At 49.8% G+C, this 22,439-nt stretch overlaps 1 protein-coding gene across 1 annotated transcript in view; it reads right to left on the bottom strand.

Annotated features, from left to right (window-relative positions):
• The window catches only part of DLGAP2 (DLG associated protein 2), a 587,786-nt gene that overhangs the window by 63,380 nt on the left and 501,967 nt on the right, over positions 1 to 22,439 (bottom strand). The window contains exons 7-8 of the mRNA XM_043893841.1: positions 17,898 to 18,958; positions 9,385 to 9,596 (exon numbers count right to left, since the gene is read on the bottom strand). Coding sequence (XP_043749776.1) covers positions 9,385 to 9,596; positions 17,898 to 18,890 — 1,205 coding nt within the window. The 5' untranslated portion in view covers positions 18,891 to 18,958. The remainder of the gene's footprint in view (positions 1 to 9,384; positions 9,597 to 17,897; positions 18,959 to 22,439) is intronic.

Genomic DNA, 22,439 nt, shown 5'->3' with positions numbered 1-22,439 from the left:
TTCCTGACCCAAGGATCGAATCCAGGGCTCCCACATTGCAGGCAGACTCTTTACAGACTGAGTAACCAGGGAAGCCAACCCCACAGAATGGTCCCAGTTAAAATTTCCTTAAAAGCAATTCCATCCATGAAACATTATTAAGTGCCGACTATCAGGAAAATGGAGGTGAGTTCTACGCTCTCGAGAGACTTAGTGTGAAGTCTGGAGGGTGAGACCAACAGGCAACCAGGTAAACTCCCGGGCCAGCATGTGAACACATTCTGTTCTGCTGGCAACAGCCACTCTGTTCTGTGTTTTCCCCATTAGTACCAGAAATTAAAAACCACTGCGGCAGATAAATGTTTGTTTCCATTCTTCTCACTCCATTGTATTTTCTGACTGCTGATTTTATAGGTTAAATGTTTGACTACCTACCACTGTATAAAATAAGAGGTACATGCTATCACTACTTAAGAAGAAAGAGTTTTTTTTTTAACTATTGCCGTATCTAATGATAAATGCTGACTTTAACATCTATTTGAATAGTCACCATACAAATGTGGGAATCAATTGACAGTAAAATTGACCATCCTGCTGTGATTGGAGATAATCACTAAATGCACCTCCATCTGAAGTGAAAATAATAGTGTAACTGTACCACGAAGCAGATCATAAGCAGAGTCCCTGTCAACTAACAGGGTTAGCTGAAGGGCCATGGCATGACCACTGCCGGGATAATGAAAAGACGTGAGTGTACACTGTCATCTGAGGAGGCGACAACGTAATCAGCAAGTTGAGAAAGACACAGAAGATGGAACGGAAGAATTATGACACCAGATGTGCAGGAAAATGACAAAGAGAGGACTCTCAGTACGGGAACTCTACCGCAGTCAGAAGTCACCCGGTACTGGGAGGGGTCTGGCCCCGGGAGGGGGTCTGTGCTGGAAAAGCCACTCACCGTCTGGTCCAGGAGGGCGGAAACTCCTCCCCAGGTACACATGATGGTGTTGGACTTGGAAGTGATTTCAGAGAGTCCAGGTTAGTAATCCTCAAACACTCATCCCTTTCACACCATCAAGGAAGAGGCTCCCTGGCCATAACACCAAGCCCCGACTACCGCTGAGGACACGCGTCCCTCCCCGAGCACCTCCTACTGTATGTCTCACGTAAAATGAGCTCTGGGGACACAAAATATGGCAGAACTCCTGCGAATAAGCTCCATTTTATGGCTTTAAAATCTACATAAAATTATAATTCCACTTGAAGCTGGAAAGTCTAATAAAGTCACTGAGCATAAATTTATTAGTGTAGTAACTTTACAACACAAGGATAATTTGTTTTAAATACGGTATTATTTTTGAAGAAACAGTACTTATAGGTTACAAGGAGGTTTAGAAGACAATAAAACTGATTTTCGATATCTTTTCTCATTTTAACATTAACATATGCTTTTGGAAAAAATTCAGAAAATATTTAAAAGAAAATGAAATTCAGCCAGAAGTCCACCACCCAGAGATAACCATGACTAATACTTTCACATATTCATTTTCCATTGCTATGTCTGTTGGCTCATTTCATGTATCAACTTGACTAGACTGTGGGACCCAGCAATTTGGTCAAGAGTAGTCCAGGCAGCCAAACCAAAGGAAATCAGTCCTGAATATTCATTGGGAGGACTGGTGCTGAGGCTGAAGCTCCAATAGTTTGGCCACCTGATGCGAAGAACTGAGTCACTGGAAAAGACCCTGATGCTGGGAAAGATTGAAGGCAGGAGGAGAAGGGGACGACAGAGGATGAGATGGTTTGACAGCATCACTGACTCAATGGATATGAGTTAGAGAAAGCTTCAGGAGCTGGTGATGGACAGGGAAGCCTGGAGTACTGCAGTCCATAGGGTGGCAAAGAGTTGCATGCAACTGAGTGACTGACCCGAACTGAACTGAGTCTAGACGGCACTGTGAAGGCATTTTTTAGACGTGCATGCTTTAGTAGCTTAGTCCTGTTGGACTCTTTGCGACCCTGTGGACCATAACCTGCCAGGTTCCTCTGCCCATGGGATTTCCCAGGCAAGAATACTGGAGTGGGTCGCCATTTCCTTCTCCAGGGATCACCCTGGACCAGGGATTGAACTCACATCTCTGGCCTTGGCAATCAGATTCTTTACCAATGAGTTACCAGGGAAGCCCAGGGATTTTAGATGTGATTAATATTTGAATTTTTAGACACTGAGAAAGCAGAGTGCCCTCCATTATATGGGTGGGCCTCATCTAATCAGTTGAAGGTCTTAAGGAAAAAGACTGACCTCCTTGGGGAAGAGAAATTGTGCCTTCAGACTGTCTTCAGCCTCTAGCCACAAACTCAGGTCTTCCCTGGGGCTCCAGCCTGCCAGTCTGCCCTGCAGAATTAGAATCTGCCAGCCTGCACAATCATGAGAGCCAATTTCTTACAGTTAATCCCTGTCTATTTTCTCTTTCTCATACACACACACACACCTCTCTGTGTTTCTGGAGAACCCTGACTAACACACCACATAACACAGAGTCACAGATGCAGTGGCTTAAAGCAACACTCAAGGGTTAGCTTGCATTAGACCTGTAGGTCACAGTCTGGCCCACGGTGACCAGGCTCTCTGCTCACAGCATCACAGACGGACACTAAGGTGCCAGCCAAGCTGAGCTCTCACTGGAGGCTTGAACCTGTGTACAAAACAGAAACAGACTGACAGACTGAGAGAATGCACTATGGTTACCGGCGGGAAGGATGGGAGAAGAGACAGACAGGGGTTTGGGATGGACACGTGCACACTGCTACATTGTAAATGGGTAGCCAACAAGGACCTACTGCCCAGCGCAGGGAACTCTGCTCCATGTTACGTGGCAGCCTGGATGGGTGGGGAGTGTGGGGGAGAGTGGGGACATGGACATGTGTGGCTGAGTCTCTTTGCTGTCCACCTGAAGCTATTGCAACATTGGTAATCAGCTATACTCCAATACAAAATAAAAAGTTAAGAAAAGAATGAACATAAATTTTTATATATATTTGCCAAATTTTGCAATAAAAGAGATCTTAAAAACACCTTAATCTTAAAAAAATTATTTCAAAAGCAATTTGATTCATCAAAATCTCACCTTTTAATAGTCTGTGAAAATGATTTCTGTCATTGAAAATTAACTGATTAGTTTCACTTGCCTGGTTAGTGCCCTGGCAGTCTGTACTTTCATCCATTTATTTATTTGATATCTTATTTACACACCCAGTCCTAGCACAAACTTACTTATTGGAGGAATAAAGAAACAAATTCATATATTAAGTACAATACACCAAGGAAGGCAATGATTTCAATAGAATAACTCATCTTTACTACCTTTAGGAGAACTACATAAATCACTGGTGCTTTAGGTTTACTATTAGGCTTAATGTTTAATTTTGCCCTCAAATCTTACAGATTCACCTCTTTTTGCGCTAATCTCTTTATTCAGGGCATTCTCTGGAGACAGTCGGGGCTTTGACACCCGTCAGCTTCTGTTTAGTTAACAGAAAGTCCTGTCTGACTTCTCCTGAGTGTTTGGCTGATTATCCACGCCATCGCTGTTAGATATCTGAAGACCACAGAAGTAAAGAGAGCAACTTGCGTTTAAAGAGTGATGGCTTTCAGCACTCTTCATTGTTCGAGGGTGACAGCTCTCCATCATTAAGCAATCAGATCCGTTGGTTCGCCAGGAGATGAGCTGGGAACTGCCCTCAGCACTGTGGGGGACACGCGTGTCACGCTGGATGAGCAGGAGAGAAAGCGCACAAAAACAGCTGGGTGTAGACCGAGGGGTGTGGGGACACGTGTGCAGCTGTGAGGGTGGTCAGGAACAAGCTGACTTGCGGGGGGGATTCGAGAGCTCCTACGATGAGAAGTGGGAAAATGTTGGGAAGAAAGGACAGTGTATTACCTTCACCTCTAAGTCGAGTTCCCTTCCCACATGGCTGGAAAGGAAAGGTTGTCAGTATTAAACACTTTACACATTCATTACAGAATTTGAAAAAGCAATTAAAATGGAGAAAAATAGCTAATAGTGGCTGTCTTTATCCTCAAAAGTTGATCATTTCTTCATTTTTGAAAGATAATTTCTCTAAGTCTCAAATTCCGGGTTCACAGGTTTTTCTTTTAATACTTTAAAGGTGTCACTTCATTGTTTTCTGGCTTGACGAGCTTACGACAAAAACCCTGTGAGAATGTTTTGTTCCTCTGGATGTAATGTCCTTTATTTTTCTCCAGCTTTCTTTAAGATTTTCTCTTTATTCTTGGTTTCTGGTGGTCTGAATATGTGTGTATTTGTACGAGGTTTTGGTGGTTTGTTTGGGGGTACTTATCTTTCTTGAGATTTTCTAGATTCTTCAATCTGTGATTTACCATACTTCACTGTTTTCAGAACTCTTGGGCATTACATCTTCAAATGCTTCTTCTGTAGACGGTTCCCCCTTCTCTTTTCCTCCTGGGATTCAGTGCGTTTGACAATTTAATGTTTGCCCACAGCTCCTGAATGCTCTTTTCTGCTTTTATTTCCTACATTTTTGTGTGTGTGGTGATTCCCGTGGACTATTTTCAAGTTCACTGGCCATCACGCGGTTGTGCCGCATCTACTGATGAGCTCAGCAACTGAGCCTCTGCTCCTCACACCACGGTTTGCAGCTGCAGCGTTTCCACCTCCCTCTTTCTTACACTTTCTCTCTCTGCCAGTGTCCCTTTGGTGTCTTTGAGTACTCCACGTTTTCCCTTCGATCTTTATGGCATCAATCCATTATTTTAAAGTTCTCCCTGATGGTTCTGTCATCAGTCATCTCTAAATCTTCTCTTGGCTGCTCTGTCTCTCGAGAGTGGGTTTTACTTTCTTTTATTGCGTCTTTTAAGTTCTGATATTTCTGAATAGACGGCACGTTTGTACAAATGAAGGTCAACACCATATATAAAAAAAGGTATATTGAGGTGTCCTGTCCATCCCTGTCACACCTACTTCCTCCTGGCTCCTTAGATGTGAACATTTTTATTAGCATCTTATTCTTCTATTGTCTCTTTATGTATTATAATCTGACATGCTTTTTAGTCTTATTTTCCCATTTTATCATATAAAAGTGGCAGCATCGGGTCTTCCCAGGTGGCTCAGTGGAGGAGTCCACCTGCCAAGGCAGAAGACACAGGTTCAATCCCACAGGCTGCAGAACAGGTGAGCCCACGCTCCAGAGCCCGGGAGCTGCACCAGCTGAGCCCAGGGGCCACGACTCCTGAAGCCCGCGCCCCTGGAGCCTGCGCCCCCTGACAAGAGAAGCCGGGGCACTGTGACGAAGAGCAGCCCCTGCTCTCCACAGCTAGGAGAGAGTCCACACAGCAGCGAAGACCCAGCACAGCCAACAAACACATGAACAAAGTTAAAAAAGAGAGAATCTGTAATTACAATAAACATAAAAAGATTCTCAGTCTCTCACGTTTTTTTTTAAAGTGGCAGCTATATAATAATGTCCTGTACTTTGCTTTTTAAAGTTGATGTAATGTGGATTGCTCCACAATTAGCACACAGAAGTGTTCCTCAGTTTTACAGCTGCGTAATATTCTAGTATATCCTATTAATAATATTCTATTTCAATACTTGCATATATCTCTTGTTCAGTCAATACTATCACGGTGGACTCTGGATTACTGTGCCCTTTGCTGTTACTGACGATGTAACAATGAAGAGCATCTTACCTGTGTGACTTTTACAGGTGGACCCATCTGTGGGACCAGATCCCTGCTGACGGGCGTGTGGGGCTTCCTACAGTGATGCGCAGGAACTAGTGAACACCACTGCATTTCTGCACCTTTACACTTTAGGACGGGAGTTTAGATTTTTAGTTTTCAGCGGAATGCTAAAGCTCTCTCAGACTTTCAGTCACTGATGAGGTATGTGAACGTCTTTTCTGGCCTTTGCCTGTTTATATGACCACAGTGCTCATCTCTTCCTGACTGATTTGCAAGGTGTCTCCTTGTATTAGGAATGTGAGCACGTGTCACCTGTATCATGGGGCATTTCCCAGGTTTTCATGACTGTCTTACTTTGGTGACAGTACTTTTAGTTTGTTCATTTGTTTGTTGGCCTTTACCATGAATATGTTTTTAGTTTTATGAATTAAAATATGTCAATATTTTGTAGTTTCTCACTGTGGAATATGGTTGAGATATGCCTTCTCCAACTCAAGATTGTAAAATATTCATATATGCAGATTCATGTACATATATATGCATGTACATACGCATACCTGTATATACACACATATACATATACACACACCTGTATACACATATGTAGATATATACATACGCAGACATATACACATACCTGTATATACACACATATACATATACACACACCTGTATACACATACGTAGATATATACACACACAAATACACACACCTGTATAAACACACATAGACATATACACACACCTGTATACAGCCACACACGCAAACATGATTCTTATGTTTATATCTGTACCCCACCTGAGTTTATCTTTACATGTGAAGTAATTTGTAACATAAGCTCTCCTTTCTCTGCAAATTTAAAATGCTACCTTCTTGAGAGAATGACTCAGAGATGTTTAAATTTATTAGAGAGTTGACTTCTCAATTCAACTAAGCAGAAAAAAACCCTAAAATTAAATCTGTTGGTCTACCTTTCATAATAATAAAAAGTAAACTCTCCATATATTAATACATAAACTAATTTAAAACCTAGTAAATTGGATTCCATAGCATCTTGAAATTTACATTTCAGTTAAAACAGTTCTCAGTGGCATCTGCCTGTGGGCAGGGTCTGACCCACAGAGGGACAGAGTCTGTCCTCGATCCATCAACACAGCTCCTGAGAATCCTGGGCAGTGAGACAAGTGTGGCAAGTCTTTGGTCGTTTGCTTTTGCTTCATCTTTCTTCCCAGAGTGAAAAGACTGTCTGTCGCCTTGCACTACTTAGAGAGCACCACACGGCGACAGCGAGAACCCCCTGCCATGTAGGTCAGTTAGGAACAGCAGGACCGGCTGCTTTCTGGGTGTACCAGCAGGAAGACAAGACACTGCTCAACACAACCACTGTTCCCAGAGGTCAAGCAGCCTTCACAGCGGGGGCTTATACTACATGGCTCAAAAGGGCTGACGACGGGCAGCCCCAGACCCTTGCAGGTCTCAGCCAGGCAGATCACAGCAGGCTTGCTGGGCAAGGCCACCACACAGGAGAGTTTATGTGAGGCAGGAGGTGCGGAAACCCCTAGGGGTCAGCATGCCCGTACCATAGTTTAGCTAAAAGAATATCAATGCATCTTCAACCCGTCCAGTTAGAACTAAAGTATAATTACCAGGCTATTTCTGGCTATTTTATTTGCCTTCTTGAATACCATTATTAACGTCAATAGAATTAACTGTGCATACCAAGAGGAGAATAAAAACCTGAAGGAGGTCAGCAGACGCTAATTCTTTTGTTTATCATTTGAATCTTAATCCGCCTGTCAGTCAGCTCCCGCTGGTGAAGTTCTGTGGTGCTGGAGGGAAACACACCCGGGGAGCTGCTGAATTCCAGACTTTCTGCTCACGGCCGTATTTTAAACCCAACTTTGGAACCACCTCCTCCTTTCTCACAGAAAGCACGTGGTCCCTGGCATGCTCTCCTGCTGTTCAGGTGAAGTACTTTCCCTGAACGTGGGATTACAATAACCATTTTCATTCACACCCCTGGTCCCTTATATGGCCAAGGCACCTCATCCCTTTGAGTCAGGGTTTTGTTCCATAATGTGGGCACAGTTTTAACCTCCCCAGGGAAAGAACTGAGCTTTTGTGAGGTCATTTAAGATGAAAATAAATGAAATGTTATTGAAACCTATAAAATCCCAAGATGTGCTAAGATCCTAACAGGCAATAACAACTTAATTGACGTACCTCCCAGTAACATATTTTCAAGAGAAATTTCGTATCTTAACACAAAGAGCAACTTCCTATGGGAGTTTCATGGACTTTGTGAATTCGTAGAGTCGTCCTACAAGGCATGGCACCATCTGGGCAGGGCACCACCCGCTCCATGTCACGTATCCACTGCGGCGTCAGATTTGGGCAAAAAGAATAATCTGCACACACATACGGAGAATGTAGCACATGCCCCAGGAAGAGCGCCGACCTGCCGTTTCACCCTCTCGTTGAACCTCCACACCAGAGAAGCCACAGCTCGTGGTGGCAAAAGCAGGTGCTTCTTTGCATGTGAATCCAGACTTAGCTGGAAGGACCAGAAACACACACAGGCTGACAGCTAAGAACTGCAGTAGCGTTTTCATCATTCAACTGAATAGCCAAGTTCCTCTGTTGATATTTTGGAAATTAGTTAAATTTATCAACAATGTATCTTAGCATGCACCCCTACGTTCATTGCAGCGCTATTCACAATAGCCTAGACCTGGAATCGTCCTGTCTGTCCATGCAGAGATGAATGGATAAAGGAGATGTGGTACATATATGCAATGGAACACTTCTCAGCCATGAAAGAGAATGGAATTATGCCACTTGAGCAACATGGATGGACCTAGAGATTATCATACTATGTGAAGTAAGGCAAAAGAGAAAGACAAACACCATATGATATCACTTACATGTGGAATCTAAAATAACCCAAATGAATTTATCTGTGAAACAGAAACAGACTTACAGACCCAGAACAGACTTGTGGTTGCCAGGAGGGAGTGGGGGTGGGGATGGGTTGGGAGTTTGGGATTAGCGGATGCAAACTATTGCAGACAGGCTGGATAAACAGAAGCACAGGAAACTGTATCCAATATCCTGGGATAAACCATAATGGAAAAGACTTTAAACAGAGAACGTATACGTGTGTATAACTAAATTACTTTGCTATATAGCAGATTGGCGCAGCATTGTAAATCAACTATTTTTCAATTTTAAAAACCCCACAATGTATCTTCGGACAAATATATAAAGCATATTCTGTGATATTTGTAAAACTAATCCAGTTCCTGTTCTTACCTTGCAAAAACTTTGTTGCCTACATATGCACCTGTAAAGTTACAGTAAACAGAAAACTCCCCACTGTGACTGTCTCACACACACACAAACGTGCTTCTGATAAATAGCTGGAATGATCTGAGAAGACACGGATGGGTCACTGGCTATGACAGGTGCTCAAATATTAACACCTGACATAGAAATCGCCCTAGTATATTTCCTTAAATACTACGCAGTAAGTGTAACCAAAGTTCTGAAAGGTTTTTTAGAGGACTTTAAATTGACGGCCATTGAGTCTAATATTTTCCATCCTGGGATTTTCTGGGTTGACCGCTGGCTCCTGTGAGGGAAGCCCTGGGCTGGGGCGGGGGAAGTGCGGGGGGCTTACGTTTGGAGGTCTCCCAGCGGCCTCTGTCCGATGGATGTGAGCAGGGGCTCCGGCCGGAGGGCCAGCTTGGGGGACGTCTTGGGGCTGGAGTCCGAGTCCCCGCTGTCCTCATCGCCCATGGCTTTGATGTAACTCCCGCTCCTCATCCTCCTGCAGGGGATCTCGTCGTCTCTGCCCCCCAGGGGGCGCCCTCCCCACTCGTCCTGGGGCACCTGGGGAGAGCACACAGGGCGTCAGGGCCCCAGCTGCCTCCTGGGGACGCGGCCCCCAAAGACTCGGCTGGTCTCGGGCACTCAGCACCGAACGCCACACGCTTCTTCATGGTCTGCCACTCAAATCCCAAAAGGACATTCACATATAATCATTGCTTTTCCTCCTGTTATAAAAGTGATAAGTGTTATGGAAAAAGTGAGAAAATGTTAGAAAAGCAGAATGAGGAAAAAACGTAGTCTCAGCACCTGGAAGAACCACTGCTAACACTTAGATTTACTTCCTTGTGGTAAGAAGGCAGTTGAACGTTGAGAAACCTGGACTAAGAGGTCTCCAGTGTGGAAAGGAGGAAAGGAGGAGGAGAAGAAGGAAACCAGAGGAGGCGGCCCTGAGGCCCGTGCGAGCCGACACGGGGGCTGAGCCCAGGGCGGGGCCATGGCCCCACGCCGGGGCCCTGCGCGCCCGTGCCCAGGCCACGCCCAGACCCGAGTCCCGGCCCTCAGACCGGAGCTGTCTGCGGCGCGCGTGCAGGCTGCGCTGCGGGAGGAAGGACCCGCCCCCCGGAAACCCGAGGTCCCCACAGAGCACACGCACCACGGGGTGTCTCCACCACGGGCGCTCAGGGCGGAGCGGTCCCTTCACGCTCCACCAGCCGTGATGCTGACAAAAACCAAAACCACCCCAGGCAGTGGCCGAGTGCAGAGGGCTGTGTGAGGGCACACGCGCGGCACCATCGCATGGAGCTCTGTAGCCCAAGGACCCAAGGACCCAGTGGGAATCTCCCACCATGCTCTTCGTGGAGACAGGGGACGACACAGCTCCGTGTTGACAAAGTCTTCAGAGGTGGGGCTTGTCCTGTGGTTAATGTTTAGAGACATAAGTACACTCTGGCTGTGCTGTGCTTAGTCGTTCACTCCTGTCTGACTCCTTGCGACCTCAGGGACCCCATGGAGCCTGCCAGGCTCCTCTGTCCATGGGGATTCTCCAGGCAAGAATACTGGAGTGGGTTCATTCTAAAAGGAGTCTTGCCATCTTTCCACGTTTTTTAAAAAATTTTTTTTAATTGAACTTCATCTCATTCACAACGTTGTTAATATCTGCTGTATAACAAAGTGATTCAGTTATACATGTATACATTGCTTTTCATATTCTTTTCCATTGTGGTTTATCACAGGATATTGAATAGTTCTCTGTGCTATCCAGTAGGACCTGCTGTTCACCCACTAGTTTACATCTGCTAACCCCAAACCCCCAGTCCTTCCCACCCCTCCGGCCCCCTTGGCAACTGCAAGCCTGTTCTCTGTGTCTGTGAGTTTGTTCTGTAGATGTGCTCATTTGTCATCTCTCCAGTTTTGATGGGGCCACTGGACCGTTCGTCACCGTCCCAGCCAGGGACACACAGGGCTGGCCGCGAGGGCAGAGTTATCAGCTGAAAGCGCGTTTTCTCCATCTTCCATCTTGCAGACTGCAGCCCAGGGCAGGACAGATGCCCCTTCTGGGGCCCCCGCCAACACGCAGGGAGCGGGCGCCCCTCAGTGAGGGTGAGCATGTAGGCACCGAGCCTCCCACGCCCCACGGTGACGCTCCACGGAGCCTCCCTGCAGCCTGTGTGTGGAACCAGCCCCCACCCCAGGCCAGGCTGGGTCCATGAAAGACACGGAGACATGCCAGCCTCATGTGGACGAGGAGGGGGCTTCACAGGACTGAGACTCTGGGTCCTCATAGGCCTGACCCTCAGGGCGGCGTGGCCCAGGGACTCACAGCCGCAGAGCAGGGCTTGGGGGCAGCATGTCCAAGCTCCCTACAGCCAGGTGCTGACTGCCCATCTCCAAGCGGCTTTCAAGGGGATGGTGACCCCGGGGAGCAGGTGGGCACGAGACCACAGAGGGCAGTGCAGAGCTGCCAGAGACACTGCGGGAGGAAGAAACGCCGGGAACACAGTCACTGGGGCAACAGACACAGGTTTACAGGAGTGGGGGCACTCGGGAGAAGAGATCAGGACGAGGGAAGTCTGGGCTTCTCTGTGCATCCAGGCTCTCACCTCTCTCCTCGCGGGGGTCAGTTTCAGCAATCCCGACAAACTGGAGGACGGACAAGGCTGTGGGACAGAGGCTGCCCCCTGCCTCATGCCCAGCAGTAACGCGGGCCCACGCTTTATGCCACTAGTCGGAAGACTCGATCTGTGTGTGCCTTTGACCTAGCAACATCCCCGGACAACAGGATTCGTGCCGGGGACTGTGAGCTGATCATTAGGGTCAAAGGAGGGAACTGATAATATCTGATGGGGTGGCTGAACATATCTACTAAATCATACCATGGATAATATGCAGAACTAGTGTTTAGCCAAGGAGAGATGTCCACGAGGGAGAGCAGTGTTTAAGGTGTGGACACCATGTTTCTATACCTTAAAGGCAGAAGTGTGTGTGTGTGCATGCATGTTCAGTTGCGTCCGATGTTTTGAGACCACATGGACTGTACCCACCAGGCTCCTCTGTCCATGGGATTTCCCAGGTAAGAATACTGGAGTGGGTTGCCATTTCCTCCTCCAGGGATCTTCCCGACCCAGGAATTGAACCATGTCTCCTTTGTCTCCTGCACTGGCAGGGGGATTCTTTACCGCTGAGCCACCAGGGAAGCCTTGAAAGACAGAGATGCTGTATCATGCATAGAAACACAGCCGGAAGGATGTGTGATTATCACTGGGAGACAGTAACGGTGGGCTTTTCAATGATTTTTTTTTATATTTATATTTTCTAAATTTTCTACATGGACCATATATATATTAATAACTATTGTAATAAAAAGTAAACTTATTTTTTTAATTTAAGAAAATTTAGTCCCAAATGAGAATACATTTCAGTAGAGGAGACAGGCATAAAATAACGTGAATTATGGTTTAATTAGGGCAAAGAAGGAGATGCAGAGGGCAAACAGGGAAGGACCAGAGGAAGCTGTCGACAGAGAGGAGGTGATCAGGGAAGGCTTCCTGGAGGTGAGGCTGGGGGCTCTAGCTCACTGGGACTTGAGCAGAAGGCACAAGAGAGGCTCACAGAGGCTCTGGCTCCCCCGCCAGCACCCCGGAGAGATGAGGGGCTCAGCTGTCCAGCAGGTGCTCCAAGGAAGCTGGCGGGAGGCGGATGGGGAGGAGCCATGTGCCAGGGAAGATGCATTCCCGCTGGCAGCTTATAGAATTTTTGTGAATCAAAAAACATGCTTCTGTAAAAAAAAATACAAAGTAAAGATTTTTTTTTCCAGCAGCTTGTGAATTAACTAACAAATGAGATCAGCTTGTATATTTTTGTTTCTGATTGAAGCTGCCAATTTCGCAGTCTTTGACAGACGAGATTTCAATACAGAAGGAGAGTAAACCAGAGTTAAGAGTGGTTGCAATACTGATTCCGAAGCATATGTCTGCAGACTGTCAGAAGAACGGGGAGTGACCCGGAAACGCCACCATGCCTCAGTAAAGAACACCTTCTCCAGCACACTACAGGGCCACAAACCTGCAGCGGCAGGTGTGAGGGCGGCCAGCATGGACCCCAAAACATCAAGTGCTTTCATGAACGAATAAACTTCTTTTCACGGTATCCACAGCCTCCGCAAATCCATGCACAATCTGTGCTGCATTTAGAGATAATTATTACTCTTATTTCCTACTTGCTTATAGCAGTTAGTGACATTTACAGTTTCTGAATAGGCATCTTCCTAAGGTCGAGGTGAGTGTAGATTTCAGTATCTCCTGCTTGTTGCTTGAAGGAGACTTCAGGCTGCAGATTAAAATGTCCTTTCTTCCCTTCAAGCAGCATGGCAAAGGGACAAGGGCTGGGGTTTTGTAATAATATTCTCTTCCAGATGCTGAAACCAAGGAAGAAAATGCCATCAAACACTAGGTGTCCATGTGGGGACATGTCTTCTCCATTCAGTCCAAAATTTTGTTGTTTTGTTTTAAATGCACGCCAGGCACACTTGCCCTGGGAATATAACAGAGCAAGATAGCTGGGCTTCCCAGTTCTAGGCTGTCACAGTGCAAGACCATGGGTCCGAGGGGGTGCCCTTGAGGGCAGCCCAGACATGTGTCTGGGGCAGCCTTGATGCCACACACTGGAGGGATGTGGCCAGCACCCTGGGGGCCAAGAAGCAGGACGCAACTCCACCCGCTGGAGGACTGGCTGCTGTCTTGTGCGACCCCACCCCCTGGAGGGCTGGCTCCCGTCCTGTGCGATCCTAGCATTTGCCTTCATGTCTACGACGACCCGAGCTCTTTTCTGTATGTAAACCAAAGTGCTCTTGGTTTCCTCTGCACGGTGTCACTGATGGAGGGAACTATGGTGCTCCACCTGGAGGGTCAGAGCAGCCTGCAGGTGGGTCTCTGAGACTCCCTCCTCCGGTCCAGATTAGCAGCAAGTCTCCACTCAGAAACGAGCTCCCGAACACTCCACTTCCCTCTGGACATGTCTGTCAGGGCCCAGGCGATTTTATATTAAGATTCATGTTCTTATTACAAGTGACCTTCCTTTTATTTCTCTGTTTTATTAGCGTTTGGAAGCTTTATACACAGACACAAGCCTGTGCAATTGAGCCTTGAACGACGTGGGAGCTGGGGTGCCGCCTATCCACGCAGCGCAAAGTCTGAGCATAACGTGCAGTCAGCCTTCCAGGTGCGGTTTAGGAAAACCATCCATCTTTACCAAACGGGCCTTTTCTGGTTTCTGCCTCAAGTACTTCAAAGGTCTCTGGCCTTGGGTGCTCCCACATGGTCAGACGTAAAGGCTGACTTCCGATCAAGAGATGAGGGCGTGGGTCAGCTCTGAGACTGACTCCTCCACACCCTGTCTGAAGTGACCCCACCTCTGTCCGGACTTTGTCCCCCTATTCCAGCACACGGGGGCAGGGCCGACGGGAGTGACGGGTGTCCAGCACGTGGACCGACCCGGGAGGCTGCGACCGCTCACTGCCTATCCATCAGGTGCTGGTTTGGTCTCGGGCCTGTGACAGGCAGGTGTTTGAGAAATGTTGCTGAAATAAATTCTTCATTGACAGATGCTGGGGTTTGAGCATTTGCCAGCCGTGAGCCTGGTAAATCTCTCTGCCTCATTGATCGCGTATACATCAGACGCTGTGGTTAGATTTGAGAGAGTGTAAGAAAGGCCCTTGGGAAACCGTCAGTCACTACAGAAACGTGTAATATTGTGTGGGTGAACATTCTACTTCATTCTCGTTCACCAGTTAAGAATGGCAGGGCCTGTGTGTGACTGAACGTTCGCGGTGGGAAGTCAGAGGAGCTGACTCGTGAGCTGGCACGCCCGCCGCCCTCGGCACAGAACGCACTGTGTGAAGAACACTGGGAAAGGCGGCGGCGTAGGCTGCATTTCTGTGTGCACTCGAGCTGGGGGCCAGGGGGCCTCATCAGCTTCATGAGTGACCCGGAGGCAGGCTGCTCACGACCCACAGTGTTTGGAGCCCTGTCCTGTGAAGGACGGTGGGGCAGGCTGCGTGCCCGGGGCTGGGACGGGCAGACCTTGGCAGAGGCTGGGTGCTGGGGGCAAGGCTGAAATGCCCTTCCAGCCTGGGGAAGCCTCCATGCCCACGGTGACCCTCAGGCTCCATGTCCTCTGCTCATCTCCTCCGACAGCTCCCAGAGTGTCAGGGTGGGAGCTCTTCCCCCAGCAGACCCCAGACAAGACACTGCAGCACAGCCAACACAGACACAGGGGGAGACTGGAGGGACCCCGCGGGTCTGGACCACCAGTCGGGCAGAAACAACAGAGAGAGGAAGGAGGGACGGAAAGTGAAGGAGGCAGGGGGAGAGGCAGGGCCCAGGACGGGAGAAGGGGACCAGAGCTGGTGCTGGTCCTGGGCTGTGTGATGCTGCAGGGGGCTGCACTGGAGGGGCCCAGGCCCACGTTCCAGGTGTGACAGAGGCAGCTGCCCCCATCTGTCCTCCCACCAGGGCCAGGCAGCCACCATCCACCTTGTGTCCCTGGAACTCAGGGCAGGGCGCGACAAGGGGGCCATCCGATCCTGAGCTGACCAGCTGCACGCCACCCACCTCGTCAGTGTGACATTCATTAAAACTCTGACCTTAGATGCTGTGTCTGCCAATGGAGGAAACACCAAAACAAGCTCTTTCAAAGAATAAAATGAATCAGAATTTTCTTTCAATTCTGTTGTCTGCTTTGACCTACTTAAAAACATAAAAAGAACTTCCTCTAAAGTTAACTATGTATTCTGTACAAACCAAAGGTGAAAATAAAATAAAACGCTTTTGTTCAGCTCCAAATTTCTCTAGCTTCTGGTGGAGAAAATAAAAAGAGCCTGTGAGCATTTATTTCTCCCCTCTGTTCTTTTAAATCTTATTCCTACAGCAGCAGCTACAGACAAACTCTTCCACTTCCCTGCCTCTGATCTGGCCGGGGAGGATCCCCAGGAAGTGCAGTGCAGTCAGCAGGAGTCTGCGGGAGGGCTGGGGCTCCCAGCTCCCCGAACACCAGCAGTCTGGGGAGGGGTGGGGCCTGGGGCGCTCCAGGTCTCACATCTGTGTTTATCACAGTCCTTTACAGACGTTCAGGCAAAAACTTCCTATTTATGCATTAGCAAGGACGTCCCTGGTGCCTCAGTGGTAAAGAACCTGCCTGCAACGAGGGAGACCTGGGTTCGATCCCTGGGTTGGGAAGATCCCCTGGAGGAGGGCATGGCAACCCATTCCAGTATCCTTGCCTGGAGAATTCCAGGGAGAGAGGAACCTGGTGGGCTACAGTCCACGGGGTCACAGAGAGTCGGACACAACCGAGCATGCAAGGGGGCATTTAGCAAGTAACTACAAGTAAAATTTAAGTCTCTTAAATATTAATATTTTAATTACTGTTAATCAAATATTACTTTTAATATAAATAAGCAATATTGTTAAATATTGCTATTTAAATCCATCTGTCTCTTTGAATAAATCTGCCTATGAAAGCAATCTGATGAGCAGATTTTCCTTTTAAACCAGATCCACTGGGTCATGGACGATGCTCCAGGTGGCGGTTGGAATTGCTAATGCAATTCGCAGCCATCTGATGCCTGAGAAGAATCGCGGTTGCTTATCTGCCTGGTTAACTGACTGCCTAACGACTCAGCCAGCAATCAGATGCTGGCGATCAGACGGTTACTCAGGATTCCAAGAGGGTCTCTCCAATCTCGTGCACAGCCCCCATCACCCACTGAAGGGCGGATTCGAATGCAAATTACATGTGGCCTGAAGGAAACTTCAGGTTTTAGGGCTTTGCTAACAGTGCTGTTGGCTGAGAGAAGTAACTGCAGAGGCCTTTTGAAAGAAGAGGGGCCTCTTAGCGCTGGGCTCCCTCTCACTTGGGCACGTGTGGTTAGGAGCCAAAAGGACAGGGAGGCCCAGCAGAGGGTCCCACACATCACGGCCTCCACGCCCACCATGTGCCTGTTGTTGCCTGCGGTATGTTTCACCCACACCCCAGAGAACGGATTCGGTTCCTACAACCAGGCTCCCTGACGTATCCAAGGTGTAAAGCTGCCAGCGTGGGGAAGGCTGGTGAGCTCATGCAAACTCACTCAAACTCACTCCTGGGCCCCACTGGCCACTTTCAGATGGGGAAATGTTGCTGTGGGCGCACACGTCGTGGCCGTCACTGGATCCTGCAGCCTCAGAGGCCCCCGGGGCTGGCCCGCCACACTCCAGGTCCTTCCGGGATGGCCCCACCAGTAGCCTGCAGAGTCGGGACGCCCCCCTCACCTGCAGAGCCCGGACGCCCCCTTCTCCTGCAGAGCCCGGACGCCCCCCTCACCTGCGGAGCCGGGACGCCCCCCTGACCTGCGGAGCTGGGACACCCCCCTGACCTGCAGAGTCTGGATGCCCCCCTCACCTGCAGAGCCTGGACGCCCCCCCTCACCTGCAGAGCCTAGACGCCCCCCTCAGCTGTAGAGCCGGGACGCCCCCTGACCTGCAGAGCCGGGACGCCCCCCTGACCTGCAGAGCCGGGACTGCCCCCCCTCACCTGCAGAGCCTGGACGCCCCCCTCACCTGCAGAGCCTGGATGCCCCCCTGACCTGCAGAGCCCGGATGCCCCCTCTCACCTGCAGAGCCCAGATACCCCCCTGACCTGCAGAACCAGGACCCAGCCCTCACCTGCAGAGCCCGGACGCCTCCCCGACCTGCAGAGCTGGGATGCCCCCCTGACCTGCAGAGCCCGGACGCCCCCCTGACCTGCAGAGCTGGGACGCCCCCCCCACCCCTGACCTGCAGAGCCCGGACGCCCCCCTCTCCTGCAGAACCGGGACCCAGCCCTCACCTGCAGGTAGTGGCAGGGCCGCAGCGGCGGCTTCAGCTCCGGGGGCCCGGGTGGCTTGTCCAGGTGAAGGGAGCTCTTGCGGTAGGCCTCCTTGGCCTGGCTCACGGTGAGCGTGGACCAGGAGCTGCGCTTCATGTACTTGGCGTCTGGCGTCAGGGCCAGGCCCTCGCAGGCCGAGCACTTGACGTCGTTGTTGCTCTTGGAGGTCCGCAGCGAGAGGTCCCCGAAGGGGCCGGGCAGCGCATCGGGGTAGCAGCGGGCCGCGGGCTCGGCGTGGGGCCGGCCGAGCGCGCTGGAGGCGCGGCAGGTGCTGTCGCTGTCCAGGTTGTCGTCCGAGCCCCACCAGCTGCCCGGGCCCCCGCGCGGCCGGCCCTCCACCTTGCGCTCGCGGCTCTTGCTCCGCCGGCCGTGCTTGACGTGGTGGCCGTGCGCGTGCTCGTCCGCCCTGCCGTCGGCCCTGGTGCCGTTGACGTGGCCCTTGGACGAGCCCTCCAGCGAGTGGGACTTGGTGAAGAGCTTCTGCACGGAGTGCACCAGGTGCCGGATGCGGCCGGGGCTCTCGCTGCGCTGCTCGGCGGCCGCGGAGGCGCGCTGGTACTGCAGCGTGTGGAAGCCGTCCCGGTGCAGCGGCAGCTGCTTCTCGAACTGGTCCAGCAGGTTGGCCGGGATGCGGTTGATCTTGGCGCCCGCGTGGGCCACGGTGCAGTCGTCCCTGCTGTCGTAGTGGGAGCTGTAGTGCATGCGGGGGAAGGTGCTGCTGGACACGTGGTCGCCCAGCACCACCGGCAGCATCACGCAGTCGGAGTGGATGGAGGTCCGCGGGGAGCAGCGGTGGTGCTCCAGCGGGCAGCTGTCGGCGGGGCTGAGCAGGTAGGGCGGCCGCGCCTCGGGCCCATGGTGCAGGTGGCCCAGCTCGCAGTCCTCGGGCGGCGTCAGGCCACACGTGTGGCCGGAGCACAGCGGCGGGTTCCGACTCCCGGATAAGCCCTTCATAGTCCTTGGTGCGGGGGAGTACCTCTCTTCATTGAAGTGCGGAGTCGGGGACCATGAATACTGCTGGTCTGTCGAGAGAACACAGAAGCCGGGTCAGACGTGGAGCGACTTGGAGGGAAACCCTGTGTGGACACCCGCGTCCACACGTGAACTGTTTTTATCCTGGGGCCACTCCTGATTTGGACACTCAAGTGAACGGCTGTTTTTTCACACCACATGGACAGCTCCAAAGTCCAGGAGTATGAAGAAGAGTAACCAGTGTTCCCCAGCGTGGTTTTGCAACTACAAATACTGAATGTCTAAAATGGTCATCAGGCCTTAACAGTAAGATTTGGTGGTGTTAAGCAAGCAGTTTGGGGGAAAAGAGTTACACTGACTACATTTGAGTGTTGTAGTTCAGTCTAAGAAGCTTGAGGAGTAACACCTGCTACTTAAGCAGTGATTAGCTGGTGGGCTGATGAGCCATACAGAGGGCTGGCCGTCAGCCACGTAAAGCCACACGCTGGCCGTGCAGGCAAGGAGCAGAGGGGACCTTCTCAAGGCCACCATCCAAGTCAATGTGAGGATGAAGCTGTGATGCCCTGATTTCCTGTTTCGCACTGTTGATTTTGAGCTACACGATCCTAGTCAGAAAAAAAGATTTCATTTTGTGAGTGGTGCTACTGCACAAAGACCCTCGAACCACCAGAGCTGACCTCTGCAGGATGCTGGGTTTGCCAGGGGGAAGGCTGCTCAGTCCAGTGGTTGGAACGGGGCCTCTGGACATGACTAGTTAGGTTCTGCCCCCTCTGGTGCAGGACTCTAGGTGGGCTTCCGTGTCCTCAACCTTGGAGGTCCAGGAGGAGGGCACGCAATGGTTACTCCAGCTACCTTACCATGGTTGTGGTTGTTACCATTTTCAGCCCTCAGCATTTATGAAGTTCAGGTTTACTGGGCTCCAGGCTTTGCCCCTCATTCTACATCTACTTCCTGCTGTCCTAGCGTTTATGCTTCTATTGCTTCCAGCTGGCCGTCAAAGAGGTGCAGGAGATACAGACTCTAACACAGCACACTGTATGCATATGTAATGTTTACACATAATGCATATATCCACACATAATATGTGTACAGTACACAGTATGCATTTAATATAATATATACAGTAAATACAGACTTTATAGTGTATGTGTGCTGTGCAGTGCTTAGTTGCTCAGTCATGTCCAACTCCTTGCAACCCCAATGACTGTAACCTCCCAGGCTCCTCTGTCCATGGGGATTCTCCAGGCAAGAATACTACAGTGGGTTGCCATGCCCTCCTCCAGGCGACCTTCCCGACCCAGGGATCAAACCCAGGTCTCCCACATTGCAAACAGATTCTCTACAATCTGAGCCACCAGGGAAGCCCATTATAGTATATAGTATACACACACACACACACACACACACACACACATAGCTTCCTCAATGGCTCAGCAGGTAAAGAAATTTGCCTGCAATGCAGGAGACACAGGTGACGTGGGTCTGATCCCTGGGTCAGGAAGATCCCCTGGAGGGCATGGCAACCTACTCCGTTATTCTTGCCTGAAAAATCCAATGGACAGAGGAGCCTGGAGAGCTACAGCCCAATGGGTCACAATAGTACATAGTATGCATATATGATATATAATGTAATACATACAGAAAATACAGACCCTAATATGTACAGGCATGCTGCAGCCCACAGCGTCATGGAGAGCTGGACACAACTAAGTAATTGAACAACAATAACAAATATGTACAGGAAACCAATTCTATTACAGTATATAACATACACAAGTAGTTCAGTTCAGTTCCACCCCATGAACTGCAGCATGCCAGGCCTCCCTGTCCATCACCAACTCCGGGAGTATACCCAAACCCATGTCCATTGAGTAGGTGATGCCATCCAACCAACTCAGCCTCTGTCGTCCCCTTCTCCTCCTGCCCTCAATCTTTCCCAGCATCAGGGTCTTTTCCAATGAGTCAGCTCTTCACATCAGGTGGCCAAAGTACTGGAGTTTCAGCTTCAGCATCAGTCCTTCCAATGAACACCCAGGGCCGATCTCCTTTAGGATGGACTGGTTGGATTTCCTTGCAGTCCAAGGGACTCTCAAGAGTCTTCTCCAACACCACAGTTCAAAAGCATCAATTCTTTGGCGCTCAGCTTTCTTTCTAGTCCAACTCTCACATCCATACACGACCACTGGAAAAACCATAGCCTTGACTAGACGTACCTTTGTTGACAAAGTAATGTCTCTGCTTTTTAATATGCTGTCTAGGTTGGTCATAACTTTCTTCCCAAGGAGTAAGCGTCTTTTAATTTCATGGCTGCAATCACCATCTGCAGTGATTTTGGAGCCCAGAAAAATAAAGTCAGCCACTGTTTCCACTGTTTCCCCATCTATTTGCCATGAAGTGATGGGACTGGATGCCATGATCTTAGTTTTCTGAATCTTGAGCTTAAGCCAACTTTTTCACTCTCCTCTTTCACTTTCATTAAGAGGCTCTTTACACAAGTAGTATGTATAGGTAATACATATATTCATTTATAACATGCATATATTATATGCAGAAATAAGGCTCTATTACAGTATACTATATATATAATATAAATATGCATACACAGGAAATAGTCTATGATTGTGTATAATATGCACACATAACATGTATATGTAATGCATATATATATATAGTATGCATATATATGGGGCTTCCCTGGTGGCTCAGTGGTAAAGAATTCGCCTGCAATGCAGGAGACGTGGGTTTGATCTCTGGGTTGGGAAGATCCTCTGGAGCAGGGTATGCAACCTACTACAGTATTCTTGCCTGGAGAATTCCATGGACAGAGGAACCTGGCCGGCTATAGACCATGGGATTGCAAAGAGTCAGACATGACTGAGCAACTAACATGCATATAATACACATAGGGAATAGATTCTATTGCCATGTAAAATGGACACATAACATGTATATATAATGCATATATTCATATATAATACACATATAGTATCTAGTAAGGATACAGTATACACAGGGAACAGATCCTGTTAGAGTGTATAATGTGCACACGTGACAAGCATCTGTAATGCATACACCCCGACACAATGTGCACATGCAGGGAACACAGACGGGGTGGTGGGCCCCGGGAGGCCACTGGCCGGCCCCAGCCTGTGCCAGGCCCAGCAGAGGCTCCGAGCCCCGAGGAGAGCGGGTAAGCCCAGGGCCCCGGACTGCTGGCTTGTCTCTCAGCCTCTGGGAGCATCCTGCGCCGTGTCACGCCAGCAGCCGCTCTCACGGGTCCTCTCCACGGCCTGCCCCCCGGGCTGCGACGCTTCTTGTCTGAGACCCGGCATCAGCACCACCCGCCTGGGCTCAGACGAGCCTGGGACCCCTGTGTGCGTGTGCGGATGGGGTCAAGAAGGGCCCCCCGTCAGCGCCAAGGGCCTCATGCTCTCAGGAAGGAAGCTGACTGAGCCCGACCCCGCCTCAGGGTCCAGCACCCCTCCCAGGACCGGGGGCCCTGTCCCCCTCCACCAAGAGCATCCCGCTTTT

This window comes from Cervus elaphus, chromosome 32 (assembly GCF_910594005.1).
Source record: "Cervus elaphus chromosome 32, mCerEla1.1, whole genome shotgun sequence".
Classification (NCBI taxonomy): Eukaryota; Metazoa; Chordata; class Mammalia; order Artiodactyla; family Cervidae; genus Cervus; species Cervus elaphus.
The sequence above is the reverse complement of the archived record's forward strand: the minus strand, read 5'-3'. Positions and strand labels throughout refer to the sequence as shown.